The 22,816-nt window shown below is 38.4% G+C and overlaps 2 protein-coding genes across 2 annotated transcripts in view; one reads left to right on the forward strand and one right to left on the reverse strand.

Moving 5' to 3' along the window:
* The window catches only part of tusc3 (tumor suppressor candidate 3), an 81,281-nt gene extending 75,898 nt beyond the window's left edge, over positions 1–5,383 (reverse strand). Inside the window, exon 1 of the mRNA XM_063475404.1 lies at positions 5,241–5,383. Coding sequence (XP_063331474.1) covers positions 5,241–5,345 — 105 coding nt within the window. The 5' untranslated portion in view covers positions 5,346–5,383. The remainder of the gene's footprint in view (positions 1–5,240) is intronic.
* Positions 5,384–12,234: 6,851 nt separating this feature from the next.
* LOC134629330 (zeta-sarcoglycan) overlaps positions 12,235–22,816 on the forward strand; it is a 355,873-nt gene continuing 345,291 nt past the window's right edge. Inside the window, exon 1 of the mRNA XM_063476578.1 lies at positions 12,235–12,915. Coding sequence (XP_063332648.1) covers positions 12,877–12,915 — 39 coding nt within the window. The 5' untranslated portion in view covers positions 12,235–12,876. The remainder of the gene's footprint in view (positions 12,916–22,816) is intronic.

Consider the following 22,816-nt stretch of genomic DNA (forward strand, 5'->3'; position numbering starts at 1 on the left):
TTGAGAAATGCTTTTTCTGCCACTCATTAGGTAATGTAGAGGTGTCCTTGAGCCGGTCAGTGTCTAACAGACTGTGACTATAACAGGCAACTCCCCTGTGCATTTTTGTGAAAGTGAAGCAAGGCATTGCTGCAAATAAGCACTGATGCACTTACTACCCTTGCATGAATAATGTTACAAATAATTTTTTTATAATAATCTATTTTTAAAATCTATTCATTGTCATTGCCACTTAACAAGACATTAAAAATTTAGTTTAAACCAGCCCCAGTTTCCCACAAACTACACAAAACTGATTATTTATATAGTAACACATTTTCATTTTTTAATTTTCATTAAGATACACAAGCCTGAAGTTGTTACTTTATAATTATTGAAAGTCTCCTAGACACAATATGGCACATTAATTACAGATACACCTCCCAAGCCATTAAAATTAGTAACAGAAAGGGTTTACAGCAAGCTGCAAGGCAAACTTGCCATTTTCAATTATTCATTCATTTGCTCACTCATTCAAGTACTTTTTCATCAGTGGCTAATCAGTCATTTATTCATCATTTCTTACACTCAGTCAGTTCTTTGTTCATTCATTAGTTGACACATTCAATTCATTCATTCAGATGTTCATTCACCTGTCATGTATTTGTCCATGCATTCTTTCTTGTACTCATTCCACAATTAGTCCACTCAATTAATTTTCTATTCATTTTCAAAGTCAGCTCAGAAGAAGGGTGTTGATGAGGTGGTCCAACAGGAAAGGCACAACAGCATTCTGACTTGCTCCAAGTCCCGTGGTCTATAAAAATATATAACTGCTAAACATACAATAGTCAGCAGGGTTCATCAGACTTTCGGTAAATAACTTCACTACATATAGCTAAAGGAAATGAAAGGGAAGAAAATGATCTTGTGATTTTAATAATGGAAACCATTACAGGATAGAATCACAACACAAGTTACAATCAACTCTGCAGATAAACCAACAAAAACCTATTGTTGAACTGAAGTTACCCACGTACAAATCCACTGATCATGACTATGTAGACAAATAAAATTCCTACAATGGCAAAGGACTATAAAATCCAATCTGGCCTAGAACATCTAGATATCCCAGAGTGCTAATATATCATTTTTATACTTTTGTGGCTATGCTTATTAAATTTGAACCAGCTTATTTAATGCTTCATTCTGTATTCTGTGTTGTCAGGCCAGCATCTAGAGTCACAGGCAAGCATCTAATATGCCCTTTGTATTTATGTTTTAAAAAGTACAATACAAAAAAGTTAGCATCTTTTTTTTTTAAATTAGGCCAAAATTTAAAACAAAAAACCTTGCACTTTTGCATTTTCAGTGCCAGTGGCACTATCACTGATTCTAATTGTTGGGTGAAAACCTTAGGAGTGCTAGTTTAAAGATAGAGACCAAAGCCATGAATGTACTGTAAACAGTTCAAAAGCAGAATTAATGTAATTTTAAACATGGCTTGGTCTAAATTCACAGAATGTTAAGGTTTGAAAAATAAAGTGGCCCAGTAAATGTTCCTGTTTCAACTCCCTAGTTGATGCTGGGAGCATCAGGCTTTTACTGTGTTTGTGTGGATTGTAGATTGGTAGCACAAAATGTCTGGCTACATATATTTACAAATATGATGTTCTATCAATAAATAAAATAGGAAAACATATGATGGAAAAAAGAGCCTGATATATGCTGTGCTTTGTAGCTCTTTTCTACACAGTCCAATACTCTTAGCTCCAGTGCTGAATGCTGACGAGTTTACCTAAAACTACTTCTAAATCTGACTAGATGCTGACTCTACTTCCTGCATCACCACCCAATATGATAACCATTTTGGCTGACAGTGCAGTCAAGAGCCATTTAGAAAAGGTGCTCAAGATTTTATGACCAAACAAGGATGAGGTTCTACACTTTTATTTCTTTAGATTTTTGCATCACAGATGATATCTACATTTGATGCCAGCAAAAGCAATAAAAACTACATGTTCAAGCAAAAACTACTAAAGCCTGTTGGTAAAATTGTAAGTATAGACACATATGCCATTAAGGAGGTTGGAAACATAAGACTTTGACATTAAACATGTTCATTAAACAGTTCTCAGATTTAACTTGATAGCTCAGTGTTTCTTAGTTTTTGACTGGTCAGTTAGCCTAATTCTTTTTTCACATTTAGTTGATTAAGAAATTAGTCACTAGGAACATTCCTAGTAGAAAGGCAAGATGAAGTGCTTCAATCAAAAGAAATCTCTTGTGCAATAAGGTTAGACACTCACAATTTGATCTGCATGCAGGAAACAGTGTTGGAAGGGTGGTTCAGCTAGCTCTCATGCTCCTTGTTTCTCATGAAAACCCCCAAAAATATCAGTGATCGAGAGGAAGACAAGAGCAGACATATGGACAAATTTCAAATTTTATGTCAAGGAAAATAAGATGTTTTGTATGAAGCAACTCTAACCAGTAAAAACACTAAAAACTTCTTCACTTTATTAGGGCTGCAGCTATCGATTACTTTAGTAATTGAGTAATCTCGAGTAATTATTCCATCGATTAATCAGATAAGAAATACTTTTTTCTTTTAATGAGCAATGATGAATATTCAAGAGAGAAAAAACAGATCTTTCAGAATGAACTGCTTATTCGTTTCCATTTTAGAAATTGTAAGTTTAACTGTATACAACATCTGTCAAGAAAAGCACTGTTGCCTCACAGCAAGAAGGTCCTGACATCGACTTCACCATCTGTGTGGAGTTTGTATGTTGCCCCCATGTCTGCGTGGGTTCTCTCCAGATACTCTGGTTTCCTCCCTCAGTCCAAAGGCATGCAGGGTTAGGTTGCTAGTAGTAGGTAATACTAAATTGCAAATGGCTGTCTGTCTCTGTGTGTTAGCCCTGTGACATACTTGCAACTATGATACTTGCGCTATGACAGCTGGAATAGGTTCCAGGCTCGAGCCCCCCTTATTAATAATAATTCAGTCTCCAACCTAACAAACCTCAGGTCTTGGCTCAGAGTTTAATGGCCCATGAACATTGTTACTTGCTTATGAAAAAAGCTTTTATTTTTATATTTTTAAATATTAGTGCAATCTAAATAATACAATGTTTTATACGATTTCACTTTTAAACTGAAAATGTTACGAAAGCCTTGAAATAAATATTATTGGAGCAGATACAAAGGTTGCTTTTCTTCATGTTAGAGTTTATTGATGAGGTGGTTTGATGGACTCTAGCTGACTTTTTTCCAGTAAAGATTTGAAAGGTGAGCACAGGAACAACTAGGGCTGTTCGATATAACGATATATATCGGATGACGATATACAAACATCTATCGTTTCATTTTACGCTATCGTTTGTTTCTTGGTGTCGCAAAATAAACTGTTTACGTCAATATTTTTTCATCGTTTTGATGGTCACTGTAGTGGCTATATTAATTTCTTAAAGTTCTCTCTTTCTCTTATATTTAATATAACCACACTATGGATGGACAGGCGCCTGTTTTTATACATTGTCGTTAGCAACAAGGACGGTAAAACCATCGGGTGTCCGCTTGTTTATTTTCCACATAAACATTTCACAATAAAGCTCAAGATCCTGTTGAGACTTTTCAAAATAAACTGAATCACGTGAAAGAGTATGTGGAGTATTTACGGATGAGAAGCAAAAAATTGCCGTCAGGTGCTAAAAAATAAACCTTAGACTCAAACGTTAGAACAGGCTTTTCCCCGCAGCACGCCGTGTAATAAATACTCACAAAGAAAACAGCGGCCGTTACAACTTATGTCTAAAAATGTATAGTTTCATGCATCTGTTAAACACTCGACTCCAGGTACACAACGCCCAGCTGGAAACGCTTCACGCAAGTCGAGCTGCCCGAGATTCACAGAATTTACAGAAAATGTTAAAATTTGGTGATTTATATCGTTATCGAACGGTAGAGGTTTTATATCGGGATATGAGATTTTAGTCATATCGCACAGCCCTAGGAACAACAGTGCTGTTTTGGATGCTAGAAAACATTTTCTTTCACTCAGCTTTAGCTCACCATCTCGGTAACGGCTCCACCATTTACATTGTTGAATTATCAGTGTTTTTGTTTAAAACTGAAGGCTACGTGGGCTTAATGTTTTCAGACTTTTTATTCACACGCTGATCTTAAATACGTTTGTATTGCAGGTCTTTTTAAAGTCACAAACGTGGGTGAAACACTCACGTATACATCGTTTAACACACAGCGCGCTACAGAGTCCTGTATTAAACGAAACATCTAAGTAAATTTTTTCTAATCGAATTATTCAAATTACTCGATGAATTGTTGTAGCCCTACACTTTATATACTTTATTTATTAATCAACTTTAAATTTAGATAACTATAATTGTGTGATATTTAGTCAAAAGACTACGACTAGAACTAAATCAAGAACAAATAATAAAACAATACCAGCGTTGCACATCATCCCAAAATTGCTAAAATATGTGTCATATGCCTGTTGTTGATATAATTAGGGGGCTTATATTGTAACTCAGAACATGTATTACTTACTTTAATGAATCAAATACAAAGCTGGTGAACAGACCTTATTCATATTGTAAATATATTACAATGACTTTCCCCTCACTAACCTTTTGGATTAAACTGTTCCACTATAACTTCAATAAAACCAAACCACGCTCTTTTACTTATCCGGCAACAGGCGCATCACAGAAACCTCAGCACGCTGCTATCAGTTGTGGTTATTCTGGCATCCTCACCAGCATTATTAAACTACTGATAAGTAAACCGTAACACTTCCGATTCTGACAGATTTCAAAATAAAGTAATAACTCGCCAGTGTTTGAGTGAGCAGTGCCAAAAAGCACCAATAGAAACTCTTTCCAAACAAAACACACTTTGCATACTGCAGCAGTTGACACCCCGCATTAGCTTGCTCTGCTTATTCATGCGTGTCCTTTTGTCATCGTCAGAAACACAGGAGGGCGTAGTGACGCAGAAAACGTGACAAGCACACCTTTTTATAAGACTTTTCTTTAAAACACATATTGGCACCAATGGAATTTATTGCTACTAAGAAACGGCATGTCAAGAGCCTCTCTCTGAGTTACTTCCTGGGAATTCTGACTAACCCAGACTAGCTTAAAAAACACCGGTAGGTTAAACCTGCACATCCCTTTCAGTGAGTAGCGTGGCCATTTTACATAAAAAACACATTTTTACGGTTGAAACATTACCTCTTTCTTCTTCTGTCCTCCCCCCGGTGGCAGACATACCATTAGGCAGAAAAAAACAGCCAAGACCTGCAGGTTAACAACGGATTTAGCCCAAACAGACGCCATGACGGAAGGATGCTATGAATGCGAGACACGTCTCGACCAAGCGATTGGATCCTACGTTATCCAATCAGCGGAAAAGGATTTGAATATGGAGACCTCTGGGGTTTGTAGTTTTAACGTTCACAGTACTGTCCTGCTAATACGTTTCTAATCCATGCGTTGGAGGAGGCGTAGCCAAAAAACTGTATTATTTCCATGATTTAGGTTTGCCTCTCATTTATAAGCTATCTATGACCCTGACCTAAGTAGTTAATGAAAAAAGCCAGGCTGTAGTCACATCATTATTCTGTAGAATTATGATTTCAGGGCAACCAAGTGAAGTTAAATATATATATGAAATAAGTACTTATTTCAATACATTAAAAAATACATTAACAAAACTGATCTTGCAATAAATATTGCCTTTGTGAAAACCTTAAACATTTAAAGCAACATGCATTTTTATATTATAATTGACTTCTTTATTCATTCTGTGGTTTTAAGCCACAGTCAATTGGCAGTCTGTGGGCAGCTTCAGACCGCCCATCTACACAGAGAGAGAGAGTCTGTTTTCTGATGTGGAAGTATCAAAAAATGTGGTACAACCGGTTTGTGGGTCATGTTTATTTGTGCTGTTTTTGATCTGTCAGACAACTACAGAGAAGAGCAAAGTTAAAACATATAAAGAGCTGAGGTTAAACCAAGTGTTAAAAGCAATTAAATGTGTCCATGGCAGCCACTGCCTACTTTTCATAATGTAATTTTTTATCTTTGATTTCTTTTTTTTTTCTTTGCACGTCTCTCTTTTGTATTAAACTCTGCTGTCACTTCTTTTCCTGACAGGTCCACTTGTCAACCAATCAGGATTTAGCCAATACACAGCATTATGCATGTTGGGCAATGTGCAGTTTGGATTTTGGAGGATTTCACAGGAGCATGTTTGTCTGTGGGCAAACAGATACAACACGGTAGCATAAATTAAACATTAAGCTGCTCAGTACAACATAGTGTGTTAGGGTGAAGATGCTTTCCTTTCTCGCTGTCAGAAGGAGAATAGAGGTCTCTAGAGTGGATTGCACCAGACATGGGTCTTAACTTTTTTGGTCACTTTATGCATTTTAATAGCTTTCACAAACTTAACTCTGTAATTTCTTAGCTGCAGTGGCAAGCTACAGAAATTCTGTAATATGTTTTGCTTTATTATCTTAATTTTCTGTAGTGCAAGATACACTTAAGATACACTTACACATTTTTTTTTAAATTTGTGTCTGTACAGAACCCCAGTGGATTTTAAGTCAAACAATTAAGATGTGATTGAAGAGAACAATTTTGCTTTAATTTAGCACTGATAACAAAAGTACTCCATTATTCTGCTTTTGCAGGGCACTTTGGGTCATTATCCATTTGTACTGTGAAGTGAAATCAGATCTGTTTTGCAGCATTTGGCTGAATTAAAAAATTGTCCTGTATTCTTCCGGAGTTCTGCTACTTCTATCAGCAGTTATCGATTATCAATAAACACTAGTACATACATGCTCATGCCATGACGTTGCCTCCACAATGTTTGATAGATAATTTACTATGCTTCAGATGTTTCTGTCATTCTTCATACTTTTGTCTACTGCTGATTCTGTTCATCTTGGTTTCATCAGCCAAAGATAAGAAAAAAAACATATGTTCCCTTCAAACATATGTTTTTTTTCTCCCCAGAACTGGGAAGGCTCTTTTACGTTCAGTTTTAAACTCCAGATTCCGTCAACTTTGTCATGGTCCTGGGTCTGTGATCCAGTGTTTGTGTTTGCCTCTCCTGTGTTCTACACTCCATGTTTCCTTGTCTTTATGTTTGTTTATCTCTGGTCTCCAGGTTTGGTGTTCCCTTTCTGTATCTCCAGTCAGCCATGTCCCCATGTCTGTTTTGGTCTGGTCCCAGTGTCAAGCCCATGTCTCTTAATTCTTTGTTTCCATGATACTTCCTGTATGATATGATACTTCCTGTTTTATTTTGTCAGTCTCTCGTCCTGTGTTCAGTGAGTTCAGTTTTGCTTACCCTGTCCTCTTAGTCTGTATTAGTTCCAGCCATGTTTCCTCCTGTTTCCCATCCTCTTGTTATCCCATGTGTATTTAAGTCCTCTGTCTTCCTCTGCTCGTTGTTGTGTAGTGAGTTTGCTGTGTGTTTCCTTGTGTGCCATGTTTCCCTTATAATTCCTAGTTGTTATCTGCTAGTAGTTTATTACTATTTTCTAGTTTTTGAGTTTCATATGTTTGTACTTTTGAGTATCATGTTACAGTGAATAAAGCTGCCTCTTTTAGTTCACTCCTTTGTTTCCGAGTCTTGCAATTGTGTCCTACCTCCACCTGCCACACTGTAGTTCATGACAGAATGGCTTGACCCAGTGGACTGTATCTGTAAGCTCTAGAACTATGTTTTGTTCTGCTAATTGCTGACAATCCTTTCTGTTGCTTTACCAAACCAGCTACCTTGGAAACTGTTTCTGCTGTCAAGCCAGCTCTGCCTAAAACTGCTTTTTCCTAGCAAGTACTATGTGAAATAGTTAATCATATTCCTAAGTGAGTCAATTACACCACTCTGTCATGTGTTGGTCAGCCTGAGAAAGTTGAGTCAGTGTGTCGTGTGTATCAGCCAACAGCCCCAGAGACTGAATATTGTGTTCCTAAGCTTGTTACTCCTGTAACTGTATATTTTGAGACTAGTAATGATGCTTGTGCCTCCTGGTCAGATCCTTCTGAGACTGTTTCCCCCGCTGCGAAAACTGGATTCCCCCAGAGATTGAGGCTCTGCCCAGAGCCTATCCAGAGACTGAATTTGTGGCCTCAGACAACTCTGGAACCCCAGTAGTCCTTGAACACAACTTCCTGCGTCTGCTGGGTACCCAGCTGACCCATTCCAGCTTCCTGCAGATTCCACTCTATCGCATGCTTCAGTGACTTAGCCAGAGGGCCCCGTGCCGCCTGAACCTGTGGTCTGAGGGGTCACCGGAGCCTACTATATGCCCTGTGCAGCCCCTGCCAGAGCAGCCCGAGCTTGCTGTGTGCCCTGCGCAGTCCCAGCCTGATCCCGCTCCACCCAAGGTGTCCGCTCTGCCTGGTCTCCATTCCGCCCGAGGTCCTGAAGGGTCATGTCTCCGCTGCCACTGTCGACTTCCTGTCCTGTCGCCTGAGGGTCCCCGCCTTTGTCGCCGGCCTTCCGGTTGGCCTACCAAAAACTTTAGTCTTTTTTTTTTATTTTTAGTGTAAAATATAAGCAGAGGACAAGTAAACATTCCGTATAAATCAATCAAAAGATTGATAAATCAATCAGTCTGTCAAGTTAAGATATATTTAATCGAAAATTGAAGCATGTGTTTTTTAAGGACTGAGAGACGTTACTAGCTCAGTTCCAGTGGCTGTTGCAGACTGTAATGGCTTTCTGGAGAGAAAAAAACCTCCCCCAATGCTTCTCATCTAAACCACTGTTTTTAAGGGGAAACTGAATATATGTGTATGTGAATGAATAAATAATGAGTATATGAAAACACACAGACACAAACAAAAACCCGCGTGTGTCTGTGTGTTAAATTAAACGCATAATGGGCTATTAAAGCCAGTGCACCATGAAACAATCAGTACATGTTACAGACTTGTTAATTCACAGTTCATTCACTCGATAGCGCTCAATCATGGAAACATTCCCAGACTTGTTGGCCGTGGTTGCAAAACGATTTCCTGGGAATTACCTTACTTGGTTATTGTTTAAGTTGTACTGCAGATTGCACCTGGTAAAAGTTTTGATCAGATGACCTCTGGAATATTTCTGTTTTCCTTAAATCTTTATTTCAAGATGTAGAAAACAGCATTGTATTGTGCCAGGAAATGCAATTTCATCTAATCCATTTTTCTTGGATAAGGATAAGGAAGCACTGCTTTAGTTAAATTAGGATTACTGGAACTCTCTCACTGTCCCATAATTCTTCTCTGGGACACTGAAGCATTTTCATGTCAATCCTCTATGTTTTTCTCAAAGTATCTAGCACTCAGCAGTGACCTATAAGTTGCTGTCAAACTTTATACTGCGAGGCAGGGGGAAAAAAGTGACCCTCTCCTGAGTTTTTGCTCTCTTTGCATCTAGCAAAGCAAACAGCCGCACTTTGCATTTAAGTAGAATAAAACTCCTGTCTGATCTGAAGCTAAAGGAACAGAGGGAGAGCAGAGGGAGAGAGACACAGAGAATCATGTTAAGTCAGTTGCTGCTACTGCAGAACTCAGTCATGCTTCTTTAGACCAGTGTGACAGGTAAAATTACACACTGCATGTTTTGGATGGGGGGTTTGTGTACTGACACAAAGCAACAAGGAGGGATACATAGAATCAGAGAGGTTAGTGTGAAAGATGGAAAAAATGAATTCCATCTCATTTAAGGAAAGATTGTGTGCTGTAACTAAGTTTAAATAAATAAATCATTTTTTTGCTTATTTTTTGTAAAGTAAAAATTGCATTCAGTACAGTGCTAATCCATTTTCATTTTTATTTGAAGACATCTGGGGCAATTTTGCACAGAATGCATTTGCTGCACTGAGAGCCCAATTCATAGGGCCACAAAGGCAAGAGAGGAGAGGCCAACGTGAAGTTGCCAGTCAGTCTCCTGACCTAGGTTCTATATATAAATTTGTGGAAAAAACTTGTAGTCTGAGTTGCCAAGTGTCCACCAAGAAATTTAAAGGATTGAGAATGTTTTTGTAAAGAAGAGTGGAACCAAAATTTCTCCTGAATTGTGTGCAAACCTGGTGACCAACTACAAGAAACATCTTACCATTATGTTTGCCAACAAGGGTTTATCCACCAAGTACTAAGTCGTGTTTTTCTTGGGGATTAAATGCTTATATCACTCAGTGACATGCAAATGAATTTATAACTTTCATGTAATGTGGTTTCTTTTCTGTAATTTTTAGTTGAGATTTTTACTCTCTCGGTTAAAATGAAACTACCATAAAAATGAGACACTGTTCATTTCTTTGTATGTGAGCAAACTTACAAATTCAGCAGGGGATCAAATAATTATGTCCTCCACTGTAAATGAGAGGCAAAGAGAGAGCCTGGAAGCACAGACAGGAGAGGGGAAAGATGGGTGATGGCATTTCCAGCTAGCACAGTAGCGAGTACCCGCAACAAGGGTCAGACTCTCCCATATGAAAAATCACAAGGACTAAGAAAAGTGATTAATTGCTCTGCAACACAAAGTTTACAGAAAAAAAAACAGAAACAGTGGAGCTAGATGGAGGTGGTTGTGGTCTCTGAATTGCAGAGCTGCAGGAAAAAGGAAAATAGTGCAGCCAACAGAAAGGTTGAGAGAATGCAACAATAAAAGGGAAACGAGAGAATGGAGGAGCGAGAGAGACAGAGAGATTGGAATATGAAGGAACTGGAGGCAAAGATAGCAGCAGGGAAGTTAGAGCGAGTCATGTATCGAATGAGCGTACATAAGAAAAGAGTCAGACAAACAGAGAGGGAGGAGCAAAGAGATTGACTGAGGCATTCATTAATATGATGTTCGTTATCTCTGACGGACTCCCTCAACAAATGTTCCTCTGTTCTCTAGTGTGCCATTCAATAAGTCTATGGCTGTGTGTGTGTGTGTGTGAGACAGAGAAGCAGAGAGTGGGAGTTATTGTGTGTTTTCCTATGATTATGTGTTCATCAACTCTCAGTCTGAGCTCTGTACAACAATAATGCACTACTGCTAAATATGATATGACTGTGCAAAATGATAAACAAACCTTTCTTGTAACCGTATGGCTATATGTTTTGCTTCACTTGGAAATGCGTTCTGTGATAATATTATGTATTATAACCACACATCTCTTAGGATTAGTGATAGACGCTAAAGTCAATTATAGATATTAGCAATACTTTTAAAGCACAGGTCTTGAAGATTTTTAGACTGAATAGTCAGCATTTCTGACATTTCTTCCCAACATCTTGTCACCCTATGTTTCCCATTTTCTTCCTGTTCTGTGCAACTTTGTGCTTGACAAGCCTTTATCGTCACCTCTTTTAAACATCCCTCTCATTCTTTTGCACCCAACTCCATTGCTCTTCTTCCCCGTCAGCTCTGTATTAGTTTGCTTTGCTCTCTTCTTTCTTTTCCTCACCTCGTTTTATAATTACACCTTCTTGCAAACATTTTTAAAAAGGTGTTTTATGGATAAGGAAAAGCCCTGGCAGTCAGCAGGCGGCGACAATTTACTATTAAGTAAAGGAATTAGGACAGTTTACACCATAACATAACAAAAAAGAAAGAAATGTTGTCAATCTATAAATATGATCTATTCACTGACTCTTTTACAGTATTTTTCTGTTCCCAGGCAATCACAGTATGATTCGTCTTCTGCAATATCAAAAGACTGATACTGTATCAGACTAATGCTTTTGCATTGCATTTGTACTCACAAACACACTTCAAATGCAGACACGCACAAAACCACACACAAGCTTCCCCAGACTTTCTGAAACAACCCTCTTCCAACAGCCTCTGCATTTAAATACCCTTCTTGAGTTCTGTGCAGCATTGTCCATTCATCTAATTGATTAGAATGCCCCCCCCCCCCAATCCATCTCTCACTCACTCTCTCTCTCTCTCTCTCTCTCTCTCTCTCACACACACACACACACACACACACACACACACACACACACACACAGACACACACACAGAAGAAACAGCTAACATCACACTCTGGGGCGTCAGACACTGAAATTATATACGTCAACATCACTGCCTATTTTCTAGTTTTCCATCTCCTATCTTCAGCATTTCTTCCACCGGGTCTCTCTCTCTGTCTCTTTCTCACTCTCTCTCCCCCCTTCTCTCTCTCTCTCTCTCTCTCTTTCCCTTTTCTTTCAGGGAGAGCTGATATCTCTGGCGGTTTGCCGCATGGAAGTCGCCCAGGCAAGGCAGAATATCATCTCTCTGAGCCGGACGTCTTCTCTCCATTTGCCCACCTCTGCAAGAGCAGACACAGCACACTCACATTTACCGGGATTCCACGGGATATAACGGCATTTATCCGCTGACCGACTATCAGGAGAGTCTAAATCCCGGCTTCATTCCAGCAGAGGGGCGATATTTCTTACTCAGATGTAACAACACAAAAACACGTAACGGATCACCAAGTGCGCAAAAGCCGCAGCTTAAAACATTACGCACGGCGAATTCTTTTCTTTTTCTATCTATTTTCAAATTCATCCATCCATTCTCTGCACGGACAAACCGGGGACCGGAGGCGGGGGGTACTTCCATGCTATGGAGTCCTGATTTTACCAAGCGACCCAGAGGGAGGCTTGAAACTGAGAAAATTCGTCGCCGTGCTGGAATATTAATAGCCAAATCCTAACAATAATCAAGGGGATATCACAGCAGAGTTTGGGACTCTCGAGAGCACCCCAACTTTTTTTCTTCCTTTTTTTGTTTCCGTTTTTAATCTCTTTCCCTCTTATCTTCTCCGCCTGTGGGACTTGTATTTTCGTGACTGATTAGCAGTAAGCTACTTCACTTTCTGTCATGGACCGCTCGACGTCTTTGGATATAGAAGCGCTCAAGGTAAGACAGTCGCAGCATAGAGACGCGCACTTATTCCTGCAGAGAGAGTTGCAATACCCTTCTGTATGGGTGGAAGAGTGGAGACACTGGTGGCGTATTGGGTGACTTGGAATGATGAGTGAATTGTCTTATGGCTGTTATTGGCTGGTTGGATTAATCCGCAAATGACTGACTGGTGCTGAAGGGTAAAGCTGATATCATGAGACCATGCTTGTTAACTGTTGGTTAGTTGGATGGGCGGCCAGCAGGTTGTTTGTTCTTCTTGGGGGGACCAAGTGACTTTTCGATGCTGGGAGGTTAACTGGTATCTGAAAGTCTTGAGGTACAATCATCAAATGGGGTTTAACATTCGGGTCGAGTAAACGGATCTAGTTGCAGCACTATCGAAGATCTCCTTTCCCTCTCTCTCTCTGTTTCTGTTAAGTATAAACCCACACTCGTGCATGTTGGTTAGAAGAGGAGTGTGAGGGCGAGCGTGTGTCAGCATTCAGCGTGTAAGGTAAATTTCACTAAGCTTTGCTTGCACAAAGATTTGTTGCAGTGAACTGTTGTGCGGTGTTGGGACATTCGATAGACGGGACGAATGCGCCCGACGTGTAAATGAATTAGCAAACATTCAAAGAAACAGATAGAGAAGTAAGACTGCCACCAGATTTGTCATTTCTATCCCCTCTCTTGAGTTATTAATCTTACTTTTCATTTCCCTCGGTGTAATACAGGGTTTTTACTGGCTTAAAAGTGAAGCTGGCGATTCCTAAATGTCAAGGGGAAGAAATAAATACCTGTGTGTACTTGTGCCCACAGATTTAGGCTATGTGGCTGTGTAGACATTGCTTTCCCGACTATATTTGTGGAGGAAGCTTATATAGTTCTTGCTATCCTTTTATTCTAACCTTTGACATTTTTGTCCAATTTCCTAGGCATTTGCATGTCCATGTAGGTCAAATTCGGTGTTTTGTGGGATGAATCTTTTTGCACTTCACAATGAGAGCAACATAATGGAAAAAAACAATAATAAGACATTGCTTCTATCTATAGTTACGTTTGACCAGAGGTAAGAATTAATGAAGTACAACTACTTTGTTACTTTACTTGAGTAGACTTTTCAGGTATTTGTACTTTACTGGAATATTTGTTTTTCTGACAATTGTTTACTTTTTACTCCTCATATTTTAACACAGATATCTTTCCTTTCTGCTGCTTGTTACATTTTCAAAAAAGGCTCATTACTTTAGGTTTAATGCATTTGACGGGTGTTGTTATTTCACATCACTGTGGAATTCCCAGTATCAAACCAATTAAAACTGTAGTCACTATATTCAGGGGTTAAAGTCTGGAACAGTCCATTTTTGGCATAAGTTTAAAAGATGTGTTCATGATATTATCGAGCGAGCAATTCAGAAGAGAACCAAGCATGCAGTCTCTTTTCATGGTAGTTTCATTTTAATGGAGCAAGACAGAATATTAACCAAAAAATCTACAAAAAGCACATTACATAAATTCTATATCCTGTCATGGATGTCACTGAGTGAAGTGAGTTTTTGATTCTCAAGCAAAACATGACTCCGTACTTTGAGGAGAAACCCTTGTTGGCAAGCACAGCAGTAAGGCATTTCTTGAAGTTGGTCACCAGATTTGCACATCACATGAGGAATTTTGGCTCACTCCTCTTTAAATAAACTTTAAATCCTTTAGATTTCTTGGCTGCTGATTGGCAACTCAGAGCTTTGGCTCCCTCCACAGATTTTCTACATATAGTTTTTTTTCCCTTGATTTTTGGTTCGCCATCAAAATTAACTATCATGAAAATGAAAGACTGTTTATTTCTTTGATGGTGGGCAAACTTACAAATTGAGAAAGAGATCAAATAATTATTTTCCCCCGTGAAGGAAATCACTTTTTTTTTTTTTTTTGAAGCAGCAGGTAATTTCAAATGCATTATCAGCAAACAAACAAGGTGTCTCGACCACAATGTGTCTGCTAGCTAAAGGTACAGTTGCTGTATTTCCCAGAGAGAGAAAAAAATGTGAGGTAACTTTACATGGAGATGGAGAAATATGTGAAAAAGACAGGACAGAGGAGATAAGAGATTATCCCAAAAGGCTGATTCTGTCCAGATGAACAGAATCAACCTTTGGGGATTTGCTTACCTGGATGATTGAGCATGCATCAAGACAGATAAGAGATTACTTTTTAACTGTAAGGACTGCTCAGTGATATTTGATTAACTATACCTCTAAAGCTTACATGGCAATAGTGTTTTATAGTTCTTTTAATCATATATTAGATCAGCATGTGATGTAGAATTATGGTTTTTCATATTTTGAAATGCCCAGTAAAATAAATTGAAAACAAACAGGATGGTAGGGGTGAAGTTATTTATTTATTTCTTTTAGCTATGTTGGACTGGTGAAGAGAAGCTGAGATGTTCATGGTCAATGTTAGGTTACATCAATGGTAGGAGAGCTCAAATTAAATTTAAGGTAAAGATTGTGATGCTGATTAGATTCACTCACTGAATTCCATCTTTATACCAGCCTTATAATGTTTAGGTGTCAGAAATCAGCTACACTTGCTCATGTAACATCGGCTTATGTTGAATTCTGTTTGGTAAATCCAGAAAGAGCAGTGAATATTGGAGCAGCAGCTCCAGCACATGGCAGCTGATGCATTAAAAAAAATCCACTGCAGCTCAGAATAGAAAATATCGAAAATATTGTCCATATGAATTCTTTTCACCACCTTACAACACTACACTCGACTTTACTCATTTTTCTGTTTTGGTGCAGAGGCAAAGTCACTCACACTGTAGGAAACAGAAAATAGAGATGAACTCCATTTGCTTTTAATCTGTGTGTGTTCTACATAACACCTGTTCAAGCTGAGTAAATAGTTTAGAATTAGAATTTGAGTTGAAATAAAGTTTGTATTCCCATGTATTATTATTTTTCAACTATATGACATGAAGTTCAGTTTCATTTGAACAAAAATAGCTGGTAGCTGATGTCCTCCAAAGAACTATATTTTACTTTTATACTTTGAGTGAATTTCAGAACTTTTTCCACTTTTACTTGAATAAAGAAGTTGAATCAGTACTTTACTTTTGCCAGATCATTTTTTTTTAAAACAATGTGTATGTGTAAGTGTCTGTACTTCTACCTAAGTGAAGAATGTTTGTACTTTTGCCACCTCCGTTAATGTCTGCTAGTCATTTATCACTCAACTTTCACTCAGTATTTTGGCTGTTTTTAATGCCGTTCTCTATTTATATATGCTAATTCAATTCATTATACATTTGAATTATATAATGAAAATATATTCGCTCTAACTCTAGAGTAGGTCATTGTTAGCAGTCATGGACATGTATTGAAAGATTAGTAAATAATAGTAGTTAAGAAAGCTGACTGTAGTATACACATTAATGGCCATTAATGGCCACATACATTGTACAGCTATTATACCACTGAGTTTTCAACAGGGAATACAATGTAGACACAGACTGTGGGTGGAAATGTCTATTTACTGCGTGCTGCTGCATTTATTGGTGACCAGTAACTAGATAAATTAACAAATCAATAAAATTCCTCCGAGGTTTGACATTTCAAGCAACATTTTATGTGATCAAATTTCTGAGAAGGGGACCTTGATACCGCACTGATGCAGCGCTCCAAATGGACTTGGACTCAGCTGGCTGGTTGCTGATTTAAAAGATCAAAATTGGCGTTCGGATTTTAAAATGACCTTAACTGTTAGCCAATGAAACTGACCTGCAGAATTTTGTGAGTACTAATGTTTTTGTCTCTGCTATTTTCTGGTGTCTTTTTGATGTTTGTTCCTTTTAGACATGCACCTATTTCTGTTAATTTGATGAATCACTTACGGACTTATTAATCATCGGCAAAGGTAATTATTAATAACAAGTTTAAATAAGAACTCTGGGCACTTTGTGTAAAAATATTATGGCAATCTGATAGTTACATTTATGCAAAGATATATATGAAGACATATATATGTGCATCTCTGTTATGAATTTTTGTAAGTTGCCCAGCTCACCAACAATCACACCTGTGTTGGATACATACCAAAACATCAAAAGCAAATGTGTAGTTTTAAAACTTTTAAAACATTAAAACAGCAATGTGGTTGCCACTAATGCAACTGAGCTTTTTGAATAAAATTCAGCATCGCATGTATTATTCCCATTCTCTCTGAATGACTAAAGGTAAATAATTAAGTTAAGCTGTCATTGCTGTCATTAGATTATGTTTTGTTAATCTCTGTACAGTGGAAGTTACTGAATGTTACTGTGATTGCATATTAAAAGTTGGTGGCCCTAGTTTTATAGCACTATGTTAAAAGAATAATGACCTTTCCTTTCCTTAAAAAAGTAAATGACCATGCAGGATTTCCAGCTGTTATTCCCTAAAAATAATGATCACCCGTACCAACCATCCCACGTAAGAGCGCTTGGTAACTAATCAAATCTCACTCCTAGCAGTGTTAGTACATCACACTACATATTGAGTTTAAAGCATTTCAATCTAGTTCCGCTACGTCCATCTCTCTATCTATCTGCTTGATGTTTTCTGCAGAGCTGGTGTCATATCCTTGGCAATGGTGACAGTCCCTAAGTTTGAGTGCATTTTGTTTTGGCACTCAGAAGTACTCACACATACACACTCCTGCAGTATGCTCTGTATAGTGAAGGTTAGAAGGTATGCACATCTGAGTGAGTTTATATGTAAGAAATCATAATTCATGATGAAATGCTGAAAAGTGTAGGAATTGTAAATGAATATAGTGGCTTTTCTAATACAGCAAAAGTGTCTCTGTGTGTGTGTGTGTGTGTGTGTGTGTGTGTTTGAGAGGGAGAGAGAGAGAGAGAGAGAAACTACACAGGCTTACTGACCACATAGCCTTCTGGACTAGTGGAGACAAAAACATGCAGTATATACACACAGCAATCCAATCTAATGAAAAACCTGATTTTCTTTTTCTTCAGTTAGTCAAATGTGTGCGTGTCTAGTGCCTGTGTGTGTGTGTGTGTGTGTGTGTGTGTGTGTGTGTGTGTGTGTGTGTAGGTGTGTGTGTGTGTGTGTTTCAAAAAGCACTCTCAGGAAATGAACAGAGAACAAGGACAACATCGGGACATTGATAAGACACTGCATTATATCAAATCTACAATTGGTATGTGTGTGCGTGTTTGTGTGTGCATGTGAATGTGTGTGTTTTTAACCAAAGACCTATGTGCTCATAAATCAGTGCAGGTTTCAATATCAATAGAGCAGTTTAAGTGGTATTGATCTTTAGTAATAGCTGCACCATAAATTATATACAGTATAATAAGGGCAGTCAGATTGAATTTGACCCTCTAGATCAGAAGCTCCGGACTTGTAACAGGCAAAGGAAACCTGGAGCTTATCTTTCGTAAGTCTACAGATTATAAGTTAACACTGATATAAATATAACTATACATTATATATAGTGTCTACAAATTTGTGACTAGTGAAAAAACAAGGAAATGTAATTCTTTTTCTAGCCACCATAGAACATAACTTCTAAATTATGGTTAGTTAATCACAAAGTGGACAGCCAAATGAACCAACTTATGATACAAGCCTGAAACTGAATGAAACAGCATTTGCAATGTGGCTGTTTTCCCACCTTGGTTACACTCTTTCACTTAAATCCATTTGGTAACCACCCAGTGCAGCCACAGTTTTGCATTTCTGGCCACTGAGCAGCTCAATTGGAGCAATTGGGGGTTCAGTGCCTTTTCCAAGGGCACTTCAAAAGTAGCTGCTGAGGGATGGGAGAACATTACTCATTCATTTAAGTGAGCTGGGCTGCAGCTTGCCTCTCTAACCTCCAAGTTAGAGAGTGCAATTCTTCATCTGTGTATCACCAGTTCAGTTCAATTATGTTACAAGTGCAAAAACACACACAAACTGATTACTCAATGTGCTCCAGTGTGAAATACATTATATTGTAGTGACAGTCATGTTTGTTGAGGTTGCCAGTGTGACAGCTGCACAATTTGAAAGTGGGGGCCTCACTCTCAGCCACACTGACTTCATTCCTATTGTAGTGGAGACTTCCCAAACATTTGCATGCATCCTCATTTCAGTTTTGAATCCATAACAGATAGGCTGTGATGCATTACGATTCCTGACTGTGGCATCACATTAATAACAAAGCCTTTCCGGGTGGCAAATTATTCCATTGCAATAGGCAGCTGAATGTGAATTTAACCACTTTGAAGTTTCTTAGCCATTGGAATTGGAACATCACACGGCATTGCATAATGTGCAAATGAATAGAAAACACAAGACTGACATATTAATATTTCTGTTTAGTTTTTTTTTACTTTTGGTATTTAGACAAAATGAAAACAAAGGTCTAAAAGAAATGTTGGAAAATAAAATAATCAACACTTGCTCAAATCAAGGTAACTTATTAACCTATAGTATTTTGAACTAAGATAAATCCCTCCCTTCTATCATTCATTGATAAATTTGACACTGACTTAAGTGACATTTGGGGTTAAAGTGATAATCAGTGTTAACTGGTAAGGTACTGATGTATTTTAATTTCACTTAACAGAGGCAACCTTTAGTAGCTAGCCAGTGTACTTCGGTTCTCATGTATGCAGAGTTAAAAATGTATTTCAGTTGATTAATATCACCATTGCCTCTGTATTGAACAGTCGTCTACTTTTTTTCCCCTACTTTCTAACACCTGCAACACTGGAGTAACAATGAAAAAATATTGAAAAAGATAGTCAACTATTAGTGCAATTACAGCAAAATGGAAGTGATTGGGAATAGCAGCAACTCAAATGCAATGTTTTAAATGTTTTAAAGCATGCTGCCACTGGATTCTCTGGAGTGACGAATAACACTTCTGTGGCTTGCAATCCGGTGGACGAGTCTGGGTTTGGCAGTTGCCAGGAGAACGGTACTTTTCAGACTGCACTGTGTCATGTGTAAAGGAGGGGAGATTATTGTGTGGGGTTGTTTTTCAGGAGCTGGGCTCAGCCCCTTAGTACCAGTGAAAAGAACTCTTAATGCTTCATCATACCAAGACATTTTGGACAATTTCATGCTTCTGACTTTGTGGGAACAGTTTGAGGATGGTCCCTTTCTGTTGAAACAGAACTGCGCACAAGTGCGCAAAGTAAGGTCCATAAAGACATGGATGAGCGAGTTTGGTGTGGAAAAACTTGACTGGCCTGCACAGAGTCCTGACCTCAGCCCAACGGAACACCTTTGGGATGATTTACAGTGGAATTTGTGAGCCAGACCTTCTCGTCCAACATCAGAGTTCGACCCCACAAATGCACTTCTGGAAGAATGGTCGAGTTGCAAGCTGTTAGAGCCACAAAGGGTGGGCCAACATCATACTAAACCAAATGGATTAAGAATGGGATTTCACTCATGTTCATATGTGTGTAAAGGCAGACTTGTGAATACTTGGCATTACAGTATATAAATGAGTACAGGTTAAAACTATTCCCAAATTACTCTAGGCTTCCTTTTTTTTTTTTTTTTTTTACCTTTTTCTTACTCCTACCACAATGTTTTTTAATTTCATTATAAATTCAATAATGCACACATGCACACACATTCACTTAGAGATGGCCCGGAGCAGGATTGTGCCATATTGAAGGTAAGTTGCAGAGTGAAGTAGTCAGTAACCTTCTTTATCCACATCAGTTCATTTTACAGTTAATTACCCAATTTTTCAGAAAGAATATTTCCATTACACAACATAGTGTGGTTGTGCATGTGTGTGTGTGTTACATAAATAGAATTTCACTCGCAATCATGGCTTTTCTGTGTTTATGTTTATTCATGTTTGTGTGCGTGTGAGTGTGTGCGGGGGTGGGTGTTCGTGTGTGTACTGCTTGGGTAGCAGTGTTTAAAGGTCTAATAGCTATGGGGCTAGAATTGGCCTTTTAAAGGTTAATTTACAGTGTTTAGACTGTATGAGTGCGTGTGCATATTGAAGTTTACGAGTTTTGTTATGTTTGCTGAGCAGTAAAGTAATTCACAGTATGAACCCCTCTCCTTCACATTGCTTGTAGGCATGTATGTGTTCTGTTCTATGTGTATGTGAACTTTAAACCACCCAACATTATGAATTGTTTGAAGGTGAGCTAACACAGCTGTGCTGCGTAATAATTAAGGAAAATACACTAGTATTTTGGAAAGTAATGCTGTTTTCTTTCTTCTTAGACTTAAAATGGACTGTTTTTTCTCAGCAAAAATGTTTCTTAAAAAATGTTTCTTGAAACAAGAACTAGAAACAGCTGGTCTAGCGCCATCAGAGGCTCCCTAAGAGAACCTTACCAATATGTATTTCCCTCTTTCCTGTAAAAACAAAGTAAATACAAAATACAGTTTTAAATAATGATTTCTTTTATTAAGGGAACAAAGTTATCCAAACCTACCTGGCCCTGTGTGAAAAAGCAATTGAGCCCTAAATCTAATAACTGGTTGTGCCACCCTTGAGAGCAAGAACAGCAATCTTCTGAGTCTTTCATATTGGCGTGGAGGAATTTTGGCCCACTCTTCTTTGTTTTACTTCAGCCACATTGATGAGCTTTCAAACATAAATGCCCCATTTAAGATCATGCCAAAGCATTTCAATTGGATGTCAATTAGGAGTGCCTGATTTGGGCAATCCAAAATCTTCATTTTGTTTTGTTTATTTTATTTATATTTTTTATTTTTTTGTGGTTGAGTTGTTAGTGCGGTTTGGATCATTGTCCTGTTGCATAACCCAACTGTGCTTGAGTTGGGTTATGCAACTTAATTAATGGACAGATCCATCAGAATTTTATGTTACAGAGCAGAATTCATGGTTCCATCAGTTACGACATCAATTAAGTCATCAAGGTCCCGAAGCAGCAAAACAGCCTTAGACGAACATGTTGGACTGTTGGCACAATGTTCTTTTTAAGAAATTTACACGAAATGCACAAAATGTAAAGGGACTCAAACATTCCAAAAAGTTCAACTGCGGTCCACAGTATATTTTTCTAAATGTCTTGCAGATCATCAAGATGTTTTTTTTTTTTTAAATGTGAGATCTTTATGGTCAGCAGTGGTTTTCACCTTTTGTTGAATCACTAAGCTTAACTGAGGCAAGTGAGGCCTGCAGAATTTAATTAAGCATCAGGGATATTTTAAGAATGCATGCAGCATACCTAAGTCACATTCGTCGATATACAAGAAATCATGAAATGGGAGTTGTCTGGGGATGCATTACTCAGTAGTAGATACCTGGGGAAAAAAGGCAGAGTGGACTGCAGACATGTTTTGTTAGCAGAGAGAAAACATGGTGGGGTTGATCTTGGCCCTGGGGAGACTCTAGGGTCCGCATCACTATATGATTTAAACAATTACACACACAAACACACACAGTTGTCCAGACAGAGTCCTGCAGACGACCACTTTATGCTTATAATAACCAGTGAGGAAATAGGTGTAAATGTGTGAATGCATTACTATATAACCCTTTGCATCCACTTTTGGATACAAAAATGAATCCATTTGTGTTTGCCTGTGGTGCATTTACTGTGTACTTGTCCCCAGATCACCACTCATGGCAGTAATCACTAACATACATACTCAGACACACACACAACACACGCACACACACATATCCCCGTGGAGCCTAAAGCTTCCAAACGAGCGATCAGTCTTAACAATGACTGATGCCTCACCTCGCTACTTGCCACTCAACCTTTCCTGTGAAAGCCTCAGGGGGTGTGTGACAGTGTTGTGCATTTGTTTCTCATTGTGTGACCTTTATACCCTATGTTAGCCAGTTTTGCACAAGGGAATGCTCTGTCCACTTTATGTTCTTCTCATACTCTTGCAACTACTTTCTTCCT

This window comes from Pelmatolapia mariae, linkage group LG6, assembly GCF_036321145.2.
Source record: "Pelmatolapia mariae isolate MD_Pm_ZW linkage group LG6, Pm_UMD_F_2, whole genome shotgun sequence".
Taxonomy (NCBI): domain Eukaryota; kingdom Metazoa; phylum Chordata; class Actinopteri; order Cichliformes; family Cichlidae; genus Pelmatolapia; species Pelmatolapia mariae.